General features: G+C 45.4%; 1 protein-coding gene across 1 annotated transcript in view; it reads right to left on the reverse strand.

Annotated features, from left to right (window-relative positions):
- Positions 1-735: 735 nt before the first annotated feature.
- Positions 736-16,394, reverse strand: part of CD81 (CD81 molecule) — a 43,413-nt gene continuing 27,754 nt past the window's right edge. Inside the window, exons 3-8 of the mRNA XM_085302155.1 lie at positions 12,470-12,567; positions 8,973-9,047; positions 6,509-6,616; positions 5,494-5,595; positions 4,754-4,846; positions 736-4,130 (exon numbers count right to left, since the gene is read on the reverse strand). Of these exons, the coding sequence (XP_085158281.1) occupies positions 4,068-4,130; positions 4,754-4,846; positions 5,494-5,595; positions 6,509-6,616; positions 8,973-9,047; positions 12,470-12,567 (539 nt within the window). The 3' untranslated portion in view covers positions 736-4,067. The remainder of the gene's footprint in view (positions 4,131-4,753; positions 4,847-5,493; positions 5,596-6,508; positions 6,617-8,972; positions 9,048-12,469; positions 12,568-16,394) is intronic.

Here is a 16,394-nt window from a genome sequence, read left to right on the forward strand (position 1 = left end):
CTTTATTTCCAGAAGTCGTCATGTCTGACTCCATTAACATTCAGGTAAACAAGTGAAAGAACAACAGATGGGCATGATCTCTTAGCACAGGCACAGCCACCAGGAGCAGGGCTTTTTACCTTTCCTCCGTAGCAGCTAAACACAGCTCTCCCTTACCCCGCGCTCCCTCCCTTTCCGTACGGGCAGCAGTGATGGCTGGGGCCGGCCTCTGGACATCCGTGCTACAAAAGCAGTGAAAAGTCCAAGAGAGGGCAAAGAAAAGCAAGCAGTTGTGGGCTCACAGTGCTAGGCCTCCTCCCTGGCTCTCCTCTCAGCAGTGCTCTCCCGGATGCTGTGAGGGGCAAGCCGTGGCAGCAGCTGTGGCAGCAGAGGGTGTTTTGGGCCGTTCTCTGTCGCTTTAGGAGAAGCCCCTTGGGCATGCACACTATTGCCACCACAGGCCCCCCACTAAATTTCAACACTGTCACCAGATTTTGCAATATGTATTAGCTTCCCCACAGCTGTGCCCCCCTCCATCCCTTGAGGTGGGCACAATTGCAGCGACCACTGCTGCTGGTGAGCACAGTCCACCTCCCCTTGGAGGACTGCGAATGTCGTCGTTCCCCCCCCCCSCCCCMGCCTGCCCGCCTTCCCTGTCCCAGCGGCTGCTAAACCCGTGCCGTTGAAGCCTGGTTCACAAAGCATCCTGGTGTTAAGGTTAACTGGTTGTAGACTGCAGTGGTTCATCACACTATGCACACTATGAGAAACGTTTATTAAATTGACTTTTGTTCTTAAAAAAAAGGCAGAAAGAAGTTAAACACACTGCTTTGTGGCATGCTCCAGTCAGAAAGAAACCCAAGCATTCAGTTAAGCTGTCAGCAGCTCTGTTTGACCTTGTGCTGTGGTCTTTGAACTCAGACCTGGCCGGTTCACTCCCATCTTCCCCACTTGGATTTACAACCATTTCCTCAGGTGTCGCTTGCTCTGGGAAGATGCTTCCCTGGAGAGCAAGGGTTTGTATTTACAGCCCACAGTTTGACCCTTAGTCCATCCATGGGACAGCAGGGGGGCAGGACGAGGCCCACGCAAATGCACAGTTAGCAGGACAGCATCTGAAAGAGATAAGGAGCCCTGCCCACCCTCTGTTTTTTCCCCTCCACCTCAGTGAGCCTTGGGGCTGACTGGCTGCAGAGCTCTGTCACTTCTGAATCTCAAGTACTTGCTAAAGGGCAAGCGCCCCCTTGAATTTGTTTTTAACTCAGATCCATCGTCACAGGAGGTCAAACAAGAGRAGACCCATGTGAGTAGTTTTTCCATGCTAGTTTCCCAGCTACTTCATCACTCTTAAGCAAGCCAGCTCCCTCTTCTCCCCTTGCTGACCTGCTCCTGCTCACAACCACAGAGTCAAACACAGGGGCTCTCAGCTAACAACCCCAAAGACAGCGTTACCCCTCCTGGTGCAAAACCCCTCCTCCAGCCCCCTCCTATGATCCTCCCACCTTGGCAGGCCCTCTCCCTGCTCCCATGCCGCGGGGYGCCCACAGCACATCCCTGCTGCAAGAGGTAGCTGCTGCTGCAGCTCACCACAAGCACCACCCATGAAAGGGGCCAGAGAGCGAATCCCACCCAGGTGGGGTACAGGCTGAGCAAACATCCTGCTCTTCCTCCCTGGGCTGTCAGACCTCTTGAGGAAGTGCTTTCTCCCCACCACTCTTGCATGGGACAACTCAGACCCCCAAAGCTACAATGCCCAGGGACATGCCTGACCCACATCGAGTGCTTTGCGGGGAGAGCTTGTCCGTCTTCAAACAGAGCTTCAGCTACTCACACAGCATCAACTGAATACTGAACAATATAAAAAATACAGTATAGGAAAGAAAACAGAATTGAAATGCTTAATGCCGTATTTATACACATTTATCAACAGTCAACAAAAAAGGCAGCAAGTTACACATCCATTCTGTATGCTAACAATCCTGATGCCCGTATATGTAAACACACATGCGTGGGTGATGTATATACATATAGCCACATAACAGAGTAGATGACCTAAAGAATCTAYGCTGGGGAGCAGGGGAAGAGGTTACCTACTCTAGTTGCATTCTCAATGTGCACAAAGTGGACATTCAGGGCAGTGTTGCTTTAAGGCTGTTTCTAAGGCTGACTCATTTCTTGTCCAACTCCCTCAAATTGAAGGTCTGTTGAAGCACTTCCTCCTCTTACCTAGCACAACTTGATATATATACCTATATACTTTTTAAAGGCCCTATATATACTAAAAGGCAAGAACAGGAAAGAGGTGAGTGGAATGGGAGAAAAGCTTCTGAATGGATCAATTTGCCCCAGTGCAGGAATTTCCTCTCCTGTTTTGGCAAAGGCTATGGTACCCAAGTGCCATGCACAAGGTACTAGCTTAAAACGAACACAGGTCTCTCTCCCTATCTGATTTGGTGTTCTTCATCACAACTAGGGTGAGGAGGAGAGAAAGAATGTTTGAGAAGCAGAGATATTCCTGAAGTGAGGAAGGTGATCACAAGTTTTAACTCCTCCTCTTATTTGCATCAATGTGGCAAAGAGCTGAAAGAGACTACCATTTCCAGCTCGAGCACTCATAAGGTAAGGAAAAGGCTTTGCTTAAAAATATATATCTATAGAACTATACATATAGATCATCTGTTTAGAGACACTCTAATTTTATTACATAGAACCTGGGTCACTCTACCCCTCTATGTACACGGTAGCAGCTGTCCCGCTACCTCGCCAGAGTGGCACACGCTAGAAGCCACATACATCTCATTGGCAATCAAAGCATAGCAGGTCACAAGAAAGTGTTTCAACTGGTGCCATCGAAAATCCTGAATTCCCTTGCTTTGATAAGCTGATTTCCAACTGTTAATATCATTGGGAATGGAAGGTTTTAAAAATAAACATTTTTTTCAGAGTTATGAAAGCTTYCTGGCAATGTTAGTACGTGTGACAAAACACTACAAGCAAGGACAGTTTCATTGAACAAGAAAGCAATGCAAAGATTAAATTTTAAATGTGTATGTATATGGCAGGGAATCCCCAAAAGTCATCCTGTATAATATAAATGTATTATTTTTAAGGTTAAAGACTTTTTTTGAGGTTTTCTTTTTTCCCAATATCATTTGTATGTAAGTATTAGCATAATACTGAAAACTTAGTACAGCACTAGACTCTCCCAAAAACATAGTAAGTCTACAAAGAAACATTCAAGGAATTAAAAAAAAAAAAAAGTGACAATTTTCGGTTTGTTAAATTTGAAAAACTAAGACTAAACCCAGACACTGACCCTTTAATGTAATGAGTCAATGTAAATGAGTCAATTTATAAAGTTACAGCCCCCAGAAGAAAAAATAAAGTCATAAACATCCCCAATCTTCAGAGGCTGAAAAGTTTAAATGCTCTGTTAATAGTTTATCTAGCAACACAAACAGGTTTGCTAGGAACAATCCATCCCCATATCGCTYTTCTCACCTATGTGACTGGGGCTTTCTCTCCCCTTTCTACCAGGCTTCAGGCAGTTACAGCCAGACTTCCCTACCGGCAGCTTGAAAACACCACAGAGTTGGGGGGATGGGAGGAAAAGAGGAGAACAAACAGGGAAAAAATTAAAAAAAATCAAATTCCTGCTTTAGCTTCCAATTACGTATATATAAAAAACAAAAGTCAGTATTGAAAAAGAGAGTAAAAACCAAGGCAAAGATTTTTGATAACAGGCTGAAGCCTTCTGCTCTGCACATCTTCCACAAACATCATCTCTGAATTTCTCCAGTGGGGAAGGGGTAGGAAGGATTAAAACTCCTGCTACAGCAGCTTTCCCTATCACACAAAACTGATGTGTAACTAACTCAGCCACAAGGATATGGGAAAGTTTTATTTATTAAAAAAGTACTTCAAAATAAAAATGATAAGTACTGTATGGTAATATTAGAAGTATTTATATACATAGTTTTCTTTGTCTTTTGTTGAAATGTCTCCTGGTCACTTGGTGGCACTTGGGGTCCCCTCTAGCGCCATCTGCCCTGCTCCCCCCATCCTGTCCCCTCCCCGGCTCTCACATCTCAGTACACGGAGCTGTTCCTTATGCCACAGCACAACACCATGCTCAGAATCATTTCGAAGATCTGCAAGGAGACACAAGGCCATCTGTGAGGCTCTGGTTCATGACACCAGGAAATCCTACCTCTTCTTCCCAGCTATAGATTAATACGCGCCATGGTCCTGCACGGTTTCCCCAGCCTCCTTTTCTTCCAGACACCCTTATGCCAGGCAGAGATGCTGGGTTTTCACTGCTGATTTTATTAGGAGCTGGCCAGTTCAAGATAAGATCATGTTCTCCCTTCTCTCTGGCAGCAGCAACAGTACATTGTAAGCCTTCTGCCTGCCAGATAAGCAGCAAATGCTCCAAGATCTCTCACATTTCAGCTCAGCCTTTGGCACTACAGGAAGCATAGGGTTACCAGCAAATGCCACTGACTGCTGGGGAGCAGGGGAATACCTTGTGGGCAAGAAAGCAAACTCCTTCCCACTGCAGAAACCAAATGCCTCAGCCTGAGAAACAAGTGGTTTCGATGCAGGGAGGGGACCCGACCCCCAAGGGAAGTCGAAGGAGAGGTTTGGACCAGCTCCAGAAGAGTAAAGTAGGACCGGTCTTGTATAAGCCCAGCCACTGCTCACAGCTCCCTGCTTGCCTTCAGGGTCATCTGGGCTTTTGAAGTTGCAGATCTGCCCACATGCTCACACTTACCATGATCACAGCAACCACGATGGCAGCAATACCAATCAGGTATAACTTCCCAGAGAACAGCTCATCAATTTTTTGGTGACAGCTTGAGGTTATCTGAAGCAGAGAACAACCAGTGTCAGGCAGCCTATTTTTCTCTTACCCTCCACAGATATTCACATCAGAAAAAGATGCGATTCCTGCTTCCCCCATATCCTGTTTATGTTTTGGGGTGAAAAGCTGRCTCTAAGAACTTGTGTCAGTTTGCCAGAGCCTGGAGATTTCACCCCTCCATGCCTCCATCCCCCAAAACTCAAACAGCAAGGGAAGGCCAGATGGGGAACCTCTGACATCCCACTAAACAATCCCAAAACATGGAGGAAAAACAGCTAGCTAGTCTCTCGCTATGCTAGTGAGAAAGACCAGTGCCCTTTCCCACCCCCTAGCTCCCTTTGGAGGTCTCCACTGCTTTGGGACAGCCCCTCTGCTTCCATCAGCTCCATCGCTGTGGGAGGGCTCTCCTACCCTGCTTCTTTGCTCTTCCCACCTTCCCACAATTGTCCCTCCGTCAGGCAGTGCCATGCGAGAGCTAGGATGCACAGAGCTGCTTCCCCAGGGATGCGCAAAGATGGAAGAAAGAGGCAGACAGCTGTTCAAAAGCTGTCATTTTCCCTCTTCCTCCTCAATGAAGCAACCAGATTCATTTCCCTGGCAGGCAAGGTTCCTCATCGGAGCTGTGCCAAGCAAAAAGCAGCTGTGCCTACCTGAGAAACACTTTTCAGGAAGGAGTCCTTCTTCGGGCAGAGGTCCTCTTTCCATAAGGCAGTGGTAACTCCTATTGCAACATCAGGACCACAGCAGTCCAGCTACACAGAGAGAGGAAAAACCAGCATTAGCAGACATGTGACCACTCTCCTGCAATGCTCTTCCCATCATTAAACATTCCAGAAACCACTCATGACTAGGAGTCATTTTGCAAGAAAAAAAAGGGGGGGAGGAGGACAATTAACTCTCCAAATTCATTTTTTTATTTGCATGCAATGCAGCTGCTTCCTGCAATAACTGCAGATACATATGTTTGGCCTCAATAGCTTGGAAAAGAAAGAACACAATTCTCTCCAGAGATTTGCTTCCTGCTGAGCAGAGGAAGTACTCTTGGAATTAGTTCCTCAGAGCAGCATTTTTCTTCCGTTGAATTTTACTTAATCAGGGGTACTGAAGTAAATGAAAAGCAACTTAATTAAAGCTGAGGCCAGACTTCCTAGCATAGCACAAAGGACAATAATTAAAGGCAATGCAACTCTGTTACTTGTCATCTAAGAACAACAAACTTCAMAAGTTAACTCAAATGTAGCATCATCTACTTTAGACCACAATTTCTGTTYGTTTTCCTGACCCCCATTTGTCCTCCTTTCTACTACATTCTCATTTCCTGTTGCTACAAATAATTTCTACAAAGAAGAGATTCCTACATAAAGCTTGGAGAACAGGCATTCCTTTGCTGAGAACATTTTTGTCCCAGTTCAATCCTAAACATCGTAAGTTTCAGAGTTGCCTTTACTTCTTTCTCAAGAACTTGTAGTTCCAACTTGCTCCCTCCACCTCTGTGGGGAGCAGCATGTGGACAGTGACGGTTGTTTCTTACCCCTTGCAAGCTGACACGCAGGATGCCCCTTTGCATGCCCCTTCACAACACACAGGATCCTGCTCATCAGCAGTTACTTTGGCCAGCTGCACATAGCCTAAGCAGAGTGTGCAATACGGCCTCCAACATCTTACCGTTTCATGAAAGGTCTTCACTACGGCTTTCCCGTTGTTTGTCTCCGATTCCGCCATGAGTGCTTGTTGAAATGCTTGGTCATAGAACTGCTTCACATCTTTAGCTATCTAGGGAAGGCAGGAAAAAATCCCTTTTAACCAGAGGACAACAAGGAAACATATCCAGCAGATGCACCTGAACATAGCAGGTTCTTTCTAACATCACTCACAGGTAGATAAGCAGTTTTTAACGCTGATTTTTCACACATATTAGTAAAAAAGGTCTTTCTTTTACAGGAATCAAATTCTTCTGGTATTATGAAGAGCAACTATTAAGATCCTCATTACCAGCTAGCAGGTTTCAGCCAACATTATTCAAATACTTTGAGCTCTCTAGCAGGCAAAGCCAGCCAAGCCATGGATGGTGAACCGCAAGATCTGAGATAGTCTTCAGACTGCATGGATTTGTTATTGTGGTCAGAAACAGCTTGCTCTGACCTACAGTATACCTAGAAATGAAGCAAGCAGGCATTAGGCTTCCTACTGAGGATGCAAAGGAAGGACACAGTAGGAAAGCTGGGAGGAGCTGGGATGGGCAAGCAAGGAAGTTTGTAGCTATGGGCACTTCACTTCAGCTTACAGTCTGGCTTGGAGGGAATGGTAGGAATTTGAGAGAGATTACACACTGAGCCTACGCAGGCAGGTCATTTAGGTCAGGAAAGTTTAGGTCTTCAGATCTAGGCACCTCTGTCCTGTATATGGTTTTATTAGTAATCCTGGCCGTGCTCTAACTCTGCCACCTGCTCCCATGAACTGCAGACACTCGTGGGGGAATGTGGCAACAGCCTCTGCTCCACAGAGCAAAAGGAAACCTTAAGTTCAGAGAAGCTGAACTTGTGGCTTCTCCTCTAACAGCTTCCAACAATTAGGGAAAGACAGAGGAAAGGAGGACATGCAAGAGAAGCAGATGAAAAAATATGAGCAAGTACAAAAGGGAAACCACTTTCCAGAACATCTGATCTCAGCAGTACATGCTAGATTAGCAATTGAGAAAGAACTGCAGTAAAAGAGAGAGTGATTTCGATCAATGATTCCACACTTTCTCCATTTTTGCTCCAAAGCCTTGTTTTGGAGGGCAATATTCTCTGCTCAAACCATTTGATTTTGGTACAGGGACAAATGAACCCTAACTTCTTGCCACCCTCCCTGCATCTAAACTAGCTCAGGCAAACCACAGACAGAGCAAGACAGCCTCCAGTTTCAAGAAGCAGCATCCTACACCTACTTCAACAGGAGACAGTTACCCCCCGAAGGAGTACCACTGAGGGTTGTGAAAGCAGGTGTAGTTTCCACCTTTTCCACGGCTGCCAGGGTCTGCCTGGTGGGGTAATGCATCAGTAAGGTGTCCGCTCCCCACACGTGGTTCATCACACCTCCATAAGCAACTGTTACTGACTCTCCTCGGCTCCAAACACACAGCACTTGCTTTTCCTCCCCTCATTGCTAAACGGGATGCATCAGACAGAGGCAGGGGAGAAGCAAGTTGTGCCCCATCAGTGGGACTTCTAAACTGGCCATTTGTTAAGGCTGAAAGAGCAGACAAGACCAACAGTCTGCCACCATTCATTTTAAATTGCACAAGCAACTGTAACTGGCTTAGGTCATTGTTCTTGGCAAATCCTAAACTTCTCAGCTTTATGCTGTGGTATCCAAGCACCTTCTCCCCAGACTCAAGAACAACTGCCACAGAGAATTCCTCGTCATTTGGGATCTTCATTTTTGTGCGCCAGCTCAGTCACACATCGTGGACTGCTGGGCATTCACAAACTAACATGTGCATGAGGCACACTGCTCGGGAAAGGTTAATTAGCTCGCCAAAGTTGCTAGGAAGCAGCACCCTGCCTGCACAGTAATATGCTTAGCCACACAGACGTTTATTCTGCCCAAGTCACTCTCTTCTGCGAATCACTACAAGGGTGTTTCCATTCCCAACCAAACTGGTCATCTGGGGCCTAAGTGTATTTGAAAGCAAAGCAGGCCACCACCTACTGACATAGCTGACTCATGTTCCTTAATAAAGGCAACATTTCCTACTTTGCCAGAGATCCTAATGTTGACTTTCAGCACCAGAAATCCCCTTTTCTCCTCTCCTTGGTACCGAGGATGTGCAGATGGCTTTACTTCACAAATTCATACAAGAAGCAACTAATGCTGTGACTGACAGTGTGGTGGGAACTAGGAGACCCAGTTGGGACCCAGAGATCTTTATTCCAAACAYTGCACTATAGACTGTAAGAGGCAGTATCTGCCATCAAGTGTTCACATTCAGAGAGGCGAAGAGGAGTTAAGTGACCTGCCCAGGTCACACAGCTAGCCCAAGCTCCCATGTCTCAGTCAAGGACCTTAACTACAACTTGTACAAGGATCCACTGCAGTTGTGTCCAGCCTCCTACTCCCACAAATTCAGGTTTCAGAGACACCTTACCTGATCTCTGTTGACAAAACCCCAAATTCCAGCTGCAACTTCGCAAGCAAACAGGATCACTAGGCAAGTAAAGAACTGTAAAGACAAATCAAGAGAGAGACATTTAACATATTTGGCTATGGCAAAAGAAGTGATGAGGTGGGTAGGGGTGTGGAACAGTATTTCTAATGATGGAGGAGATCAGAGCAAGGTGTTGCCTGACTTGAAATCATTTTTGTCTTATGCAGACACACTTTGCCCAAACACATTTTCCTAAAAGTCATCAGGTGCCTTCCCATGTCTGAACTTCCTGCTGCTATGCTTAAGCACGCATTAGCAGTCATTTCCAACACAGGGATGAGCAGGTATGAGGATGGCCTGCACAAGAAGACAACTTGTTTCTCCTCATGTGGCTGCAGAAACATTCAGGCAAGCCTCCTCCTCTGCTTTAGACACTCCAGGGATGGGAACTGCTAGTGCAGGGTTAAAAGCACATTTCAGCTGCTGAAGAGCAGCAGGGCGTCAGGGTATGATTTATGGCCAGCGCTCTTGGCATTCACAGCCCTGCAAGGCTACTGCAGTTTTTTGCATAAATACTAATACTTATGTCTTCCCACAGCCCTACCCCCCAATTGCTGTTGGTGCAATTACAAAACTCCTCCTACTTCTCTTCCTCCTCCTCCTCTCTGCCACCCCAAAGCCTTTCTCCATCTTTCTGTTCATATCCTGGAAACATTTTTTGATGGCCCATCTGTTCAACTGGAAATGGAAAGCTTTAAAGCTCATACAAAGTCAAGTAGGAAAGGACGGACAAGTGAACTCCACACACAGTCCACATTACCTCAGTGACAACACTGCCCTCAATGATTTCTTTCTGGGAACCCCTCCAAGTTGGTAAGAGATGTCATGGAAGTAGAGAAGCAAAAGAGGTGGATGCAGCCAAGGGAAGATGTAAGAACATGATACAGGGCTGCATGATAGTCCTGGTCGTGGGCAGTCTGTTTCAGGCACACTCAAGACATTTTCTTCAATAGAGGAAACGGGAGTTTCCAAAACTATGCTGCAAGCTGGCTTTGTGTGGCCTTACTTCGAGCATTCCAGGGCTAGAAGACTCTTGTGTGCAAGTGAAACGGACTTTAATAAAAAAAAAAAAAAAAAAAAGGTAAACGAGACTACTGATCTCCTGCAGGAAAGGACTTCAGACATCCTTATCCAGTCCCAGAGCAACTAACTCCTGTTTAAACACTCATCTATCTCTGGCTTTTCATGGACATCTTAGGGGAACTGGGTCCCACTTCCCTCCAAGGAAGCATGTCACCCTTACCCAGCAGGCGCAAGGCCCATGTAATTCCCTGGTTAAGCACTAGGGCACACTCTTGCAATGGTTACCCTCCAGTGAAGAATGGCTTATTTATTCCAGGTTCGGAGATATAATTTTGCAAGGATTTAGTTTTGCCAGTTGGTTGCAACACACCCAAGATGCAGTTTTACATGGCAGAAACACCGCTGTGCTCCTGACCAGGCATTTGGATCTGCCCCAGTATGAAAACTGCCCRCTGCAGGCTGAGTGACTTCCTCCCACATTGCTTGAATCTTGCCACTCAGCTTGCACATGAACTTCTGCAGATGATTTGGCTACTGTGAAGGTCCTGATGCTTCCCCCATGCAACAAGCCCATTCCTCTGTAAATATTTCCTTTGTCAGCTGGCTGCAAGAGAGATCACACAGAAAGCTGCTGCTTTCCTGTGCCACGTTGAGTACACTGCCTGGAAATGTCTTTGCTGCACAGTGGGAGCGCAGGTCTCCCAGTGCAAAGGCAGACAGCAGAAGGTGTCTTGAGCCTGCACTTGGCAAGCTGTGTTGCAAAGAGATATGGGTAGTGCACAGCAGCTAGAACTGAGCTAATTTTAGCCAAAGCAGCCGGTTTCACTGTCAGGCCTCAGGTACATTGTACCATCTGCCCTTCTAATCCTCCTTCCAACTTCAAGAGGGAATGAAGGGTAACTCAGGTTCTCTAATCATTTGTGTTAACCAAAAAAAATAAAAATAAAATAAAAGAAGAAAATCTAAAGCTGCCAGGCCTTCACTAGAACAAGTCCTGTCAGATTTGTGCAGGGGCTCCTACCAGCTCAGTAGCAGTGGTAATACCTGCAAACTCTTGCAGTAGCTTTCACCCACAGATGTTCAAAAATGCTTTGTAAGWGTTGCTCAGAAATGCCACGTTCCTACTGCAGATATGGAATCCAGAAGCACCAAGAGTGAAGCAACCTGCTCACAGCAAGAGCAAGAGCCAGGGAAAGAAGCTCCATTTCTCTGTCCCCCAATCCATTCTATACCCATAGGTCACTCTGCACCATGAACAAATTTTCATCTGAAAAAAGCCAACTGCTGACAAGTCCCTCCCCCGACCTTTTCTTTTATTTACCTTCCTCCTCCCCCCTTTTTTTTTTTTTTTTTTTTTTTTTGGGGGGGGGGGGAAGTGCTTTTTGGAGGCCTTTCCAATTTCTGGTCTTCCCAAGCACAACATGCCAAAAACTGACACACTTTAAAAAGAGCCTGTGAATGTATCTGCTGCTTGYCTGTGTTGTGCTCCTCCACTGAGCAGCAGCAGTTCTGCAGGCAGCTCCACTATGGGAGGTGGCAGAGAAAAATCTCAGAAACCACCGAAGCAGGCTTGCTCCAAGAGCAACAGAACACAAGAACCCATGGGGCAAATCACACAAAGCCCACACTGAGAGCGACCCTTCACGATGTTTCCCCTCGAGGTTGGCAGTTCCTGCCTGGTGGTGGTTATGGAACATGGAAAGCCAGAAAAGACTGGAATCTAGCTTAAGGCTGGACCACACGTGGGAACTTGCTTTAAACGAATGGGTCTCCCTTACCCCCATGGCAAAAGCTTTTGGTATGGCTGCAGTTTGTGCAATTGTTAAGATCACTGCATGCTGGGAATCCCAAGCTGTTGCCCCCCATCAGAGGTGCCTGTAGCACTTTGGTGGATTTACCTTGATATCCTCACTAAAATATTGCAGGAAATCTTTCCTGCTTCCTGGTTTAACTGATCAAAATTAGGTGATTCCTTAAAAGAACTGCTCAGAAACAGAGACTGATTTCCAACGAGGGGTCATGTGAAGTGGTAGGGGACATACAGTAAGAAAGGGAGAGGGTTTTGTGACTGCTTGACAAGACAACCAGAGACAGTGGTGGGTGCGTACACAATGCAGAGCACGGATCACCCAGAACCCTGCTACTCGCASCTCTCCTGCTACGCTGCTGGCTTCTGCCTCTGTCCGGCTGCCAGGCACATGCATGACCTTGCAGCACGTGCTCTGACTCATCCAGAGCACGGAGGCAGAGATGCCAAACAGCTCTGCATCGCCCCTCACAACTGGACACAGGCATGAGCCAGTTCCCATCCACTTTGTCACATGCTCTCCTGGGCTCCGTCCATCTCGAACGTCTCCAGCAAGGACAGCACTGTGGCACGCCACACAGCACCAAGCAAGTTTTGTGCCTCTTACCGTTCCCAGAAGGCACTGCGACTCCTGAATAGCACCGTAGCATCCCAGGAACCCCACAAACATCATGACAGCGCCAACTGCAATCAGGATGTAGATCCCTGCAAGGGGAAGCGAGAAGCAAATGTGTTACTGCAGAACCGTATATGGACACAGCTGAACATCCAGTCAGGCATGCTGGCTCCCTGCAACAGCTAACTACAGGTGTGCATAACTAAGGCCTAAGATATACAGAAGTAGAGGTGTCTGCGGACCTATCATGGGCTTCCACCAGCAGAGAAAACCAGCATGTCTTGCCTTATTTCTTGCTCCTGTCCTCCTCTTCTGCTGACACTAATGCTCTTGGACAATACGCAAATGTCGCTGACAGAAACAATCAATTGTTAAGTACAGACTGTATTTCAGGACACYCCTATTATCCCTCTCTTTGAAATAAATATGATCATTTTGGGGTGAATTTGCCCAAAGGTGTCCTCTTCATAAGCCAACACCTGATTGATCATTCTGCTGCTACAGCAGCGCATCCATGCAAGTTACACAACATACACAACTCAGATCTCAAGGAGTTCAAAACTAGTAATTTAAGACTCGTGTTAAGCTTTTAAGGAACCTACAGAAACTTAAAACAACAACAATAACCCAAAGCCCATCCTCCCCCACTCAAATCACAGGAAATCCACAGAGCTGGATCAATAATAGGAAGGGTGTAGCGAGGAAGACAAAGGCTTTACAGTGTCCTGAATGCTGTACTACGGCAATTCCCATGGCATGCTATTTTAAATGTTTGAGCAGAGGAGATAAAAGCAGCTGGTTGATACATCTATTTAAATTAACAATAAAGCTAATGGTTTATTTATATTAAATAATATACAAGCATTTTTTCCTGCTAATGCTTTAAAGACAGACAAGTGACGAGACTAAGGGAAAAGCACTGCTGCAGCATCTTGTTAAATATAATCTATTTTTGGGGTTTTTTAATAGCTTCTACAGAGAAGAAGATTTTTTTTTTCCAACTTATTAAAATTGTTCAGTCAACTTACTCTACAAATAGTTCAAAGCTTGGAAACCAGGCAGTTGGGGAAGACCAAAAAAAAAAAAGAAAGAAAGAAAAAAGAAAAAAAACAAAGGAATGAAAATTTACTCACTCGGGAAAATAAAACTTGGCAAGAGGCTCAGATCTGCTAGTTCTAATCCCCTACCAATCTTAATGGCCAAATGCCAATAGCTCAGTTAAAGTTTGTTTCCTTTTCTGAAGATAGAGGGTTTTATTTTAAATGTATCACACACATGTAATGTATTTGCAGCTAATGTTCTTAAGTATTGAGGTTCTATTTTGTAAGTGAATTTTACTTCCCATTCAAAAGCAACTCAACATGCAAAAAAAAAAGAAAAAAAAAAGCAAACAATTGGTTAAAAATGAGGCAAGTGAGGCAAGACTGCAATCACCATTTTTAAACTACAATGAGAAAAAAAACCTGAATCTGACTAAACATACATTAAGCACTTTGTATTTAACAACAATTCAGTGAATCTTCCTAAGAGGTACGTTCCTTCAACTAAAGGTTTTATTTAGCTACAAGTCAAAATGTTTTTGTAGTTATCAGTTAGTCAACTCCCCTTTAAGAACAGAACTAAAACAAAGTACAAACACAGCCCAAGATTAAACCTGCTTTTACATGCCTGTCATGTTTATTGTTTAAGATTTCTCTTATCTTCGTAACTTTCAACCAATCGTCTGATAACTTTAGTTTAAAGAGCATGCAACACTGATACGGTTGCCCCTACCGACTTCACGGAGAGCCAAGTTAAGCCAATGCAAACTCTCCTCAAAAAAACAGATATAATAATTTCAACTTGCTTAAAAACCCTATACGGATATGTCAAACTTGGAAAAGGTTTAACTTTTGCTCCTTCAGTTCCTCTCGTTTAAAAACAAAAGTCATTAGCACCTCAATGCCGCAGCACAACCACAAAGGCCAACTTGGCAAAACCTGGCAACGGAAACACTGCGCGAGCAGCTTTCGCACCGGGACTCTGCTAACACCAGGACGAGGAGACAAAGCTTGTCACCAGCGGTGCGTTTATACAATACCTCCTGCTATATTTAGCTGACAGCAAGAGCGAGGAAAACAAATGGAGGGGAAACGAAGCCACAATGGAGCAGGCTGACCCAGGAGGAACTTCCACTTTGCGAAACCTGATGGGAGCTGGAGCTGGCGATGTTCTCCCACCACCCATTTAGCCACTGTTAGCAAAAGGAACTAGCTGCATCTTCTGGGGACTACCGAAGGGACTTCACCGTGATGCGTGTGGTATCCACAAATCCAAACAGCAGCTTGGAAGCTGTTACTGGAGTAAACAGCCGGCCATGAAGGCAAAGAGGGACAAAAAGGCCTTGTACAAAGGTGGATGAAGAGGGAAAAATAAGCTGGAGAAACTCAGGAAGAGTTTCTTGGAAAGAACAGGCCAACGGTGAAAGTTTTGTGGGCCTGCCTGAATTGGAATTAGATGATTTTGCCCCAGCAGCTAAAAACCTGCTGTTGCTGGCTGTGGAAGGAGAGGCAGAGAGGGAAGGCATCTGCTGATGAACTGGCTGCGGCAGGCTGGCTGAAAGCCAGCGCAGCCAGGCAGCGGGCTGTGCTGTGCACAGGGAGGGAAAGGAGGCTCCCAAGGGGTGAGGCGTGATGGGAAGACATTAATGCATCCTGTAAAGTGAAGACTGTCTGCTGGACACCTGCCAAACTCCACAGACACTGATCAAGAATTTCAGAAGCTACATAATTGCTGTTTCAAGAAGAACAACATATCATCAGTGATCTCTCAGAAATAGGTCTGCTTATTATCACCAAAATATGCCAGCATCCAGGAAACAGCTCTTTTTCCTCTCTGACTTTTATCAGAATTATTGCTGGCGGTAAGTTTTCAACCCAAAATGGGTCAAGATTTTGCATCTTAAAGGCCTAGGTGGCTCAACTAAACTAAACAGTTTTGATCACAAGAGATCTCTCCAGGAAAATCCATTTTGATCACCCCTGAGTATAGCAGGTTCTGAATTCTCCTCTTATTACCATCAGCAGAGAGAAGACAGAAAACCGAGCTGGGAACAAGGGGGCTGCAACAGCTGGAGAAGTCAATGTTCATACTGATAGATGGGTGAGAAGTAGATATAACAGATCAAGACAGCTGTCTTAAAGATAGGTTCCTGTAGCACGATGCTGCAGGTACCCCAACAACCAGTTCACTTCCATGGTTTGATAGAAGATTTGGTTCATAAATTCTTCAAAATAGACATTGAAGGCAACTTCCCAGTCTAAGCAAGTAACTAGGAGATGAGCAGGACAACTAAGAGACTTAGAATGTTTCTGCCTGAAAATTGGGAGATACAAAGCCCAATAAGAACCTCAGCTGATGGAGGTGACTAAGAGGAAATAGATACCTGCCATGCTATAGAAGTCTTTCAGATGCTTCTGTACTTGCTTTTTGTTGGTGTTTGTGCAGCTTTAAAAAGAAAGAAAAACAGAACAAAAAACATCTGCTGAGATTCCATTCCAGATAGGCTATCCAGACCCCCGACAGACAACCAAGGCCCCAGCATCCTACTTTTCTCCCTGCAAATGCTTTGCCAACTTGCTAGAGCCAACACTGAGCATCAGAGAACATCACTGAAAAAATAAGACTGAAGGAAGGAAAGAAAGGAAGATTTTAAAGTCTGCCAAACTGCCCAGACAAATTCTTCTTCCAAAATAGTCAAAATTGATTTAGCTTTTCTCATTCTTCAGCAAAAACACAAGTGTAGTCCAAGAGGGGAGGAAAAGTCCAAGGGAGACTTTTATGGAAACGTATGTAAAAGCAAGGGAGCAAACTTCTGTTCCCAATGTAGCTGTCTGTGAGCTTGCACATTGGAAGGCACACACAACATTTTCYGAGG

This window comes from Rhea americana, unplaced genomic scaffold (genome assembly GCF_003343005.1).
Source record: "Rhea americana isolate MKP2758 unplaced genomic scaffold, rheAme1 scaffold_187, whole genome shotgun sequence".
Lineage (NCBI taxonomy): Eukaryota > Metazoa > Chordata > Aves > Rheiformes > Rheidae > Rhea > Rhea americana.